The sequence below is a fragment of the Tupaia chinensis genome, unplaced genomic scaffold (assembly GCF_000334495.1).
Source record: "Tupaia chinensis unplaced genomic scaffold, TupChi_1.0 Scaffold000688_1, whole genome shotgun sequence".
Taxonomy (NCBI): domain Eukaryota; kingdom Metazoa; phylum Chordata; class Mammalia; order Scandentia; family Tupaiidae; genus Tupaia; species Tupaia belangeri.
In genome coordinates this window covers 5,478,030-5,486,245 of record NW_006160211.1, presented here as the reverse complement: position 1 = coordinate 5,486,245, position 8,216 = coordinate 5,478,030, and the positions used below count along the sequence as shown (strand labels likewise).

The 8,216-nt window shown below is 42.8% G+C and overlaps 1 protein-coding gene across 1 annotated transcript in view; it reads left to right on the top strand.

Moving 5' to 3' along the window:
• The first annotated feature begins 926 nt into the window (after positions 1-926).
• LOC102484687 (obg-like ATPase 1) overlaps positions 927-8,216 on the top strand; it is a 19,293-nt gene continuing 12,003 nt past the window's right edge. The window contains 3 exon segments of the mRNA XM_014592414.2: positions 927-974; positions 1,212-1,293; positions 2,082-2,199. Coding sequence (XP_014447900.2) covers positions 927-974; positions 1,212-1,293; positions 2,082-2,199 — 248 coding nt within the window.

The following is an 8,216-nucleotide window of genomic DNA, read 5'->3' as shown; positions in this document are numbered from 1 at the left end:
AAGGGAAAGTGAGAAAGCAAGCCGCTAGGTCTGGGACTTGAATCATGGTCAGCCACATGGGAGTCCAGCACCCCAGCAACGACACCACCCACCAGCCCCTCCTAGGGACTTCTACAGCATAGTTAGACACAGAGTATCTGTCCCCAAAACTGCAGGTGTGTTCTCAGCTGGACACATGGAAATCTACCCTGCCTCCCCTCACCTGCCTGCCTCATTAGTGGGCATGCTGCAGGGCTCCCAGCCCCACCTTGGCCTGCCTTCAGTCCGCAGACAAACTGTGCTCATTCCTTTCTTCAGGGCTTGACACTTAAACTATTCCTGGGGGATCGTGCATTTCCTGCTCTTCACCCAGCATTTCAAAGGCCTGGCTCCTCCTTCAGGTCTTAGCTCAAATGTCACCTTAGAGAGTGTTTTTTTTTTAGACCACACTATCTAAGGTAACAGCCCTTTCCTATGGCGGTGCTTACTGCAAACAGAAATTATATTGCTTTTACCTTTCACCAGATTTTTGAAATTTTTTGAGGTATTTTTGCTATAGAGCACTTGTACTCACTGGAGAGAGGGAGAGAGACAGAGAGAGAGAAAGTGAGAAATCATTCCCTAGAGAGGATAGCCAATGCTGCAATCCCTTCTCCATTCTCAAGATTTTGGGCATGCACGCACAGGCACCTGGTATGAGTTTCAAACCCCCTAGTCTGTAACTCAAGCTGCAGTCAGCCATGTGGGAATCCAGCACCATAGCCACTTCACCCCCACCACCAGGTTTTAAGCTCCACAGGCACATTATCCACTTGAGGATCATCAGTAGCTCCTAGGACCTGCCACATAGAGGTGCATAGTAAATATGCGTGAATCGGATGAGGGAGTCTCGTGGCTGGGAAGTACCTTAGGCCAATGCTCTGTCCGGTACTTGAATACCCTTGAGCATGGTTTTACGACCTAGTCCTTGGGCTGGTGGTGCCCAGCCCGAGAAGGTACTTCTGCATAAACTGCAACAAAACAAGAGTAGCAAGAACAATGCTTTAAAACAATGATCGTTTTAAATTTATTCAACTAAAAGTACTTGTTCTGAGACTATGCTTTTCCCATTTGGGGGTATTAAAGTGTCTTAAATTATGGTGAGAGTAAATGGTATTTAGCTGTTTCACATCTTTACTTCAAAAATACAAGTAAAAACTTGGCGACTTTAGTTGGTCTCCTGGTTTTTCTAGCCTGTGAAATTCAGAAATCAAGAAGCCACAGGTTTCATATCTACCCCTTTCCATGACTGTTTAGATGATGCCAGAGTGGCTGGTGGGTGCAGCCAGTGGGCTTTATTATCTTTTTAAAGTTTTATTTATTTAATTTCATTTGTTGTTATTATTGTTTTTTAATTTGACCAGAAATAGATAAAGGGAAAGACAGAAAGCAAGCCTCTAGGTTCGGGACTTGAACCTCAGTTGGCCATGTGGGAATCCAGTACCCTTAGCCACCACACTACCTGCTAGCCCCTGGGCTTTGATTATTAACACGTGCTTTGAGTCCTTGTTTCTCTGTAACTTCCACCTGTGGCAGCCAAGTGCACTGCTCAGTTCTCCCTCAGGAGAGTCTGCTGTGGGGTAGTAGACAGCTCCGGCTGCTTCCTCCTTGACTTTATCATGGTATTCCAGTGCCGAACAAGCTTATGAAAGCAGGTAGTTTGTGGCTTAGGGAGACTGAACTTGAGTTCATGTCACGGTCATGCTTCCCTAAGGCCACCCCAGCCAATGGCTGAGCACAGCATAGTACTAGAGCTGCTCATTCCTGACCAGCCTGAGATCCCTCCAGTGGAGATTTTGCTCAGGTACACCTGTCTGCTTAGCTGAGGCTTTCTCAGGACTGCGCCGTGGCCTACGGCTCTTCCTACCCAGTCCTCCTTCCTCTTTCTCCTTTCATAGATTCCACACCTGCATCCTATTCTTAGGCTGTCCCTGCCAGTTCTGGCTCCCTTTTCATTAAACTTCCACAGGCGTCTCCCCCAATACATGGCTTACAACATCTAGTTCTCCTCTTGGCACCTGCTTTTTCAAGGACCTTTCTGAACTGACACATTTACCCACTAGCAGAAGGTGACTCTGGGAATTGGACAAGGTATTCCAAATGGGATCTGACCACCTGTGCTAACACGAACAGGTTAATCTACTTCACCATCTACAAAATGGAGATGGTACTACTCACCTCGTACAGTTGTTCTGAAACTTGAAGGGAATAATGTGATATGCCTAACAGTGCTTGGAAGTTGGTAAATGGCATTGGCCTGTCCCTCATCCATTACTACCATGAGAAAACTGTATTCAAAAACTCTTCTGAGCTATGAAAATGCATTTTATATGTTCAAGGTTTTTTGTGAACAAAAGCATATTTTTTTCAGAGTTGCAATTTTTTTCCAGAGAGATAGTTTTTGCTACAGGGCGCACTTACCAGAGAGACAGAAGGCAAGAAATCACCCCCAGGTGATTTCCATTCTCCTTTCGGGATTTTGGGCATGAACATACATGCACCTAGCATGAGTTTTAAGCCACTGGGTCCAGGACTCGAACGGCGGTTGACAACATGGGATCCAGCCACAAAACGATTATGCTATCTGCTGGTCCCAAGAGTTGCATTATTTTAAAAGACCTGGGTGTTTCTTTGGGATTATCAGTGTGTGATATCAAACAAACTAATGTAAAATGAGTTTTAGTGCAAATTCTGAATTTGCAAAGAGCAAATGACTAGGCAGTCAACTGGGAGGAATTAGATTTAGGAGAGTTAGGAACATAGCCAGCAGGCAGGGAAACCATTTCTTGGTGAGAAGACCAGCACAGTCAATTCTCTGGACTTTGGATTCAGGAAAGGGCAAAACCAAGGACTTGCCTGCAAATGAGAGCAGGCTGCTCAAGTTAAGACATGGGGCCAGCAGATGGCGTAGCAGTTACACCCTGGATTCCCACATGGTCAGCCACAGTTTGAGTCCTGGACCAGGTGGCTTGAAAAATCACAGCAGGTCACAGTGGGTGCATGTGTGTACATGCCCAAGATCCCAGGAGGAGAATGGAGAATGGATTGCAGGATGGCCATCTCCCCTGGGGGGTGATTTCTCAATTTCCTTCTCACTGTCTCTGTGTGTGTCTCAAAGAAAGACAGACACAGAGAGGGTGTTGTTAGCAAAAGATTAGGCTTGAGTGACTGAATAGAAGTGGCCAGGATTGAGGAAATTTGCAGACAGATATAAAGTGAGCCACACTAGCATCTGCATCAACTAAAACTCTGTTTGCCACTAGGATCTAGTGTGTTTTCTTAAGGGTGAGCACAGCTACATGAAATAGCTTCTATATTTAAATATTTTACAATAATTGTAGAGGGCCAGATCCTATTCTTAGGCTGTCCCTGCCAGTTCTGGCTCCCTTTTCATTAAACTTTCATAAGCATCTCCCCCAATAAATGGCTTGCAATGTCTAGCCCTCTTCTTGGCATCTGCTTTTTCAAGGACCTTTCTGAACTGACACACTTACCCACTGGCAGGAAGTATCTCTGGGAATTGGACAAAGTATTCCGAATGTGATCTGGGATAGCAGTGAGACACAATGCTCTCTGAGGCAGACCCACATAGGGAGTTCTGGGTTCATGTCTGGAGACCTCCCTGAGTACACTGGGCATGTACATGCCCAAGATCCTGGTCTGGCTGGGGTTGGGGAGTGGATCACAGTGTCAATATCCTGTTGGGGATGGATGCTATTTCTCTCTTGCTTGGCCATAGAGGAAATAAATTAACTTAATAATTGTAATGCCTTCTTTCATAAACTTGTTGGAAGGTCAGAAAATAACTGGCACATTACCTGGCACATAGTAAGTACTTGATAAATATTCATTTTTCTTCCTTATTACATACAAGTTAGAGAGTGTTAATTTGGCTAATGTGCAGCTTGGGTCTGCCTCACATGGAAAGATGTTTTATTCACTCTTCAAAGACATGGTTTCACCAAGCCATGGTATAAGGGCTAGGACAGGATTGCCAGGGCTTGAGTCAGGATTCAAGGGGATGTAGTGAGATGTGGAGGAAGGAACAGCAAAACTGGCGACAGATGGAATGTGGGAGGCTAAATCAGGAGTCAGGTCTGCTAAGATAGCAACAGTGAAAGGCAAGCTGGGTAAGGCCCAGCAGCCTTGGCTTAGGGAGACTAAGGTTGAGTTCAGATCTCATTAGAAGGAGTTCAGAAATATCTCAGGGTTGGCAGGGGGACACATTCAGATAGAAAGCCAATGTTCTGTGAGCCCTGGGCAGAGTGGTGATTGCCTGCACCAATTTCCTGAATTCTTAACACATTTTTACACCAGTGGGGTTATGGCCTAATAACCAAAGCCCAACCCAGAGCTTCTGGCTGACCCCTGGTAAATCCGACTAAGTCGAGCCTCAGATGAAGCTCTGGGACTCTTGGGGAACTGGTTATCATTTCAAATTGAACTTCTTATCACTCTGAGGATAAGCTAGTTTTCGAAATTTTCTTCAGTGTCTCAATTTAGAGGAGTCTTCCAGAGAAAAGACTTCATAAAGTTTTTTGTTTGTTTTTAAGAGAGATTTTTGCTACAGGGTTGGTACCCTCGCTGGAGAGACAGAGAGATAGAAAGTAAGAAATCACTCCCTCACTAGAGACAACCACGCTGCAGTCCCTTCTCCTCTATTCTCCTCATGAGATTTTGGGCATGCACACACACGTGCCTGGTATGAGTTTTAAGCTGCTAGGTCTGGGACTCAAACTGCATTCAATGTGCTAGTCCAGAGACATAACCATTATGCCATCCGCTGGCCCCCCTAAACCCAGTTTTAAGTAAATAGAATGTCACTACCCAAAGACCATGAGTAGGTGTGATTAGTTATTTTTCAGAAGTTGAATTGGAAGGTATCACCCAGAACTTTTTCACCATCTCAAAGTGAAACTCTACCCGTGAAACAATAATTTCCCATTACCCCACCCCCCAGCTCCTGGCAACTATTTACCATTCAACTTTCTGTTTATAAATTTGAATATTTTAGGAGGACCAGTAGGAGGCACAGTGGTTGAGGTGCTAGATTCCCACATGACCAACCATGATGCAAATCTTAGACCTGGTGGCTTGAAAATCATGGAAGGCATCTGTGCATGCATGCCCAAAATCCTGAGAGGAGACTGGAAGACACGGGATTGTGGCATGGCCATCTCCTGCATGGTGATTTCTCACTTCCCTTCTCACTCTCTCTGGCTAGCACACATGCCCTCTGGCAAAAATATTTTTAAAAAAATATTTCATCCTATTCTAAGTACCTTATATAAGTGTAATAATATGATATTTATTCCTTTGTGACTGGTGTATTTCACTTACTATAGTGTCTTCAAGGTTCCATGTTGTTACACATACCAGTACTTCATTCCTTTTGTGTTAATTTGCTTTTTTCTTTTTTATCTCCAGCACTTGAGAGGTACATAATATACATTCAATAAACTTAAGTAAATGAATGCATGCTCACCACTCCTGCAGTGATGAGCAGAGTCTGGCTGCAGTGAGCACTTCATTACTTTTTTAAGACTGAATAATATTCCATGAAGAAAAATTTTGAGGCTATCTTCTCTGGACCGGAGTTAGATACGAAAGGCTAACTCTAAATTTTTGAACATGTAATCAGGTACACTTTCTTACTGATTTCTAAACAATATAGTTCAATCCAATTAACTGACTCAGTTATTCAAATAAAATATAAATATAAGCAAAGGAACCACAGTTTCAAACAAATGCAGATAGGTTTACGCTTCTTAAAAATACATGTGTAAAGCATTAATTATAGTGTTGGTTTTTTGTTTTTTTTTTTTACAGTAGAACAACTCATAAGGTGTCATAGATAAACTTTCAAATAAATAGGTTAAATGTAAGCACTGCAAAACCACTCTATTACGGGATGTATACAGGTCAGAATTATAAAAGTGAGACTTTGGATCTTGTGGGGAGATAACTTGCCCCCGATTGGCATGCAAGAAAGAAGCAAAAAATATTTATACTGGGAGTAATTAAATTCTACTTCAGGTCTTGGTTAACTGTCAATGAAACAATTGCCTGTATCTTTTTCAACTGAAAGTACAATTGAATATACCCACAGAAGCTAGAAAGTGGCACAGTAGTAAAACACAATGCTCTGTGAGGCTGACGCACATGGAGAGGTTCTGGGTTCATGCCTGGAGACCTCCCTGAGTAAGCCAGATTCACATATGCCCATGATCCAGGGCTGGCTGAGATTGGGGGTGGATCACAGCATCAAGACCCTGGTAGGGGTGTTTTTCTGTCTCTCTTGATCATGGAAGAAATAAAGAAATAAATAATCTTTTCTTTTTAAAGAAAAAATAAATCTATCCATAGATTTAATTAATTGAAATGTAAAAATGTATAAATGTATATATATTTATAATCTAAACAAAGGTTGGAATCCCCTTTCTCAGTATTTTTTTAGCAGCAATCTAACAGCCACTACTGTTGCACAGGATACATTAGATTAGATATTGATGAACCCCACATTTCCCACATCCTTGGGATGTTCCAGGTCAGAAAATTTATGAGACCCTGCATGGTGATATATATATAAATTTTTGCAAGAATTATCAGAGCTTTTATTATGCTAATGTTCACTGTGGTTCTTCCAAAGATAACTGTATATGTCGGTTCCTAAACTTGCTTAGCCCAGAACTTATAATTTCACAGGTCTTCATATAGTACTAGTATTGCCTGGGATATATTTTGGGCTAGGTCTGGGGAAAGGTAAGAGAAAAGCAACCAAACTAATGAAAGAATTTTAAAATTGTGCCCATGTTTAGATGTAGAAAAAGACTAGTGATTAGAGCACAGGCTTCCGGCAAAACAAAACTAGGTTCAAATCCCAACTCTGCCACCTTGAAGCTGTGTAATATGGGCTAATTATTTAACCTCATTTGGTCTCAGTTCTCCTTCCACCTTAGCAAATTATGCCAGGATTATATGAAATAATATCTAATTGTACCAATTGAAATCCAGTCAGGAGACAGAAAACACACCAATCATTTGATCAGAGAGTTGTTAACTGCAAAGTGGCAAAGAGAACACACAGGCCTAACGCACAGCAGTTGCAGGAAGGAGCTACCATGGGAAATGAACAGGAGTTGCAATTATAAACATTTAGAAGTGTGGAGAAGGGGCTCCACAGAGCAGCAGCAGCCAGATCTGAGGTGAGGAATACTGCTGGGCTGTGGCTGGTCTCCTCAAAGAGGGAGGAAGCACAACTGTTGGAAGAACAGCAGCCTGAATTCAAATACTGCTCTTGGAATCAACTGCCACTGCCAAGATAAAGAAGCCAGACTGAGGTGATGCTCACAGGAACAGGAAGCAAACAGGAGGAAACAAATCCCTTCTTCCTATCTTCCTGTCTCCCCCTATTGCTGATTTGCAAAGCCTTGCTGGGAGCTAGCTGGTAAAGTCTAAGTGTGGTTTGTGGAGTCCTAGTCCCAGCATCACAAAGGAGAGTATAGAAGGATTGATTTGGTGCAGAGGCAATAGTTTAATTGCTGGCGCAAATGCAAAGAGCTTAGTGCAGAGAAAATATGATGGTTAATCCTCCTTCTCTTGACCTGATTAATTAGTTAGAGGATAGTATAATTCGCTAAAGATGAGGAACAGAGATAGCAAAATAGGGTGGAGGGTTAAGCAGGTGTTCAGCTTTGGGCATATTAAGGCTGAGGAACCTAGGAGACAAAGAGTACAGCTACATGGGCCTAGGTTCAGAAGGAAGTTCTAGCCTAAAGGCTTACAGTTTGGGATTGTCAACACAGAAACAGCTGGAATCAGCCACACTCTTGTAAGCAAATTACTGAGGCTGGAACCCTGAGGAACCTTACATTGTTTAAGGAACTAACTGAGGTTGAAGAAGATGTAGTGGGTACTTGGCAAAGAATAAGGCAGGTTTAGTTTTAGTAAGGAAGGAAAGGAGGCAAACATTATATGCGAATGCCATGAAATTTTGCTAACTGACTGGGAGAGGGAGAAGGGCTAGGAGTAGAGGAACGCAATTCTAAGGTTAGGATAGGTAGATAGTAATTCCACTAGCTCAGGAGGGGAAAATAGGAAACAGGTTTCTGTAGGAAGATGTATTCTACTTTGAACGTGTTGGAGATACCTGTGATAAACATCGGTGTAAATATCTATTTGCCATTTAGAAGTGCAAA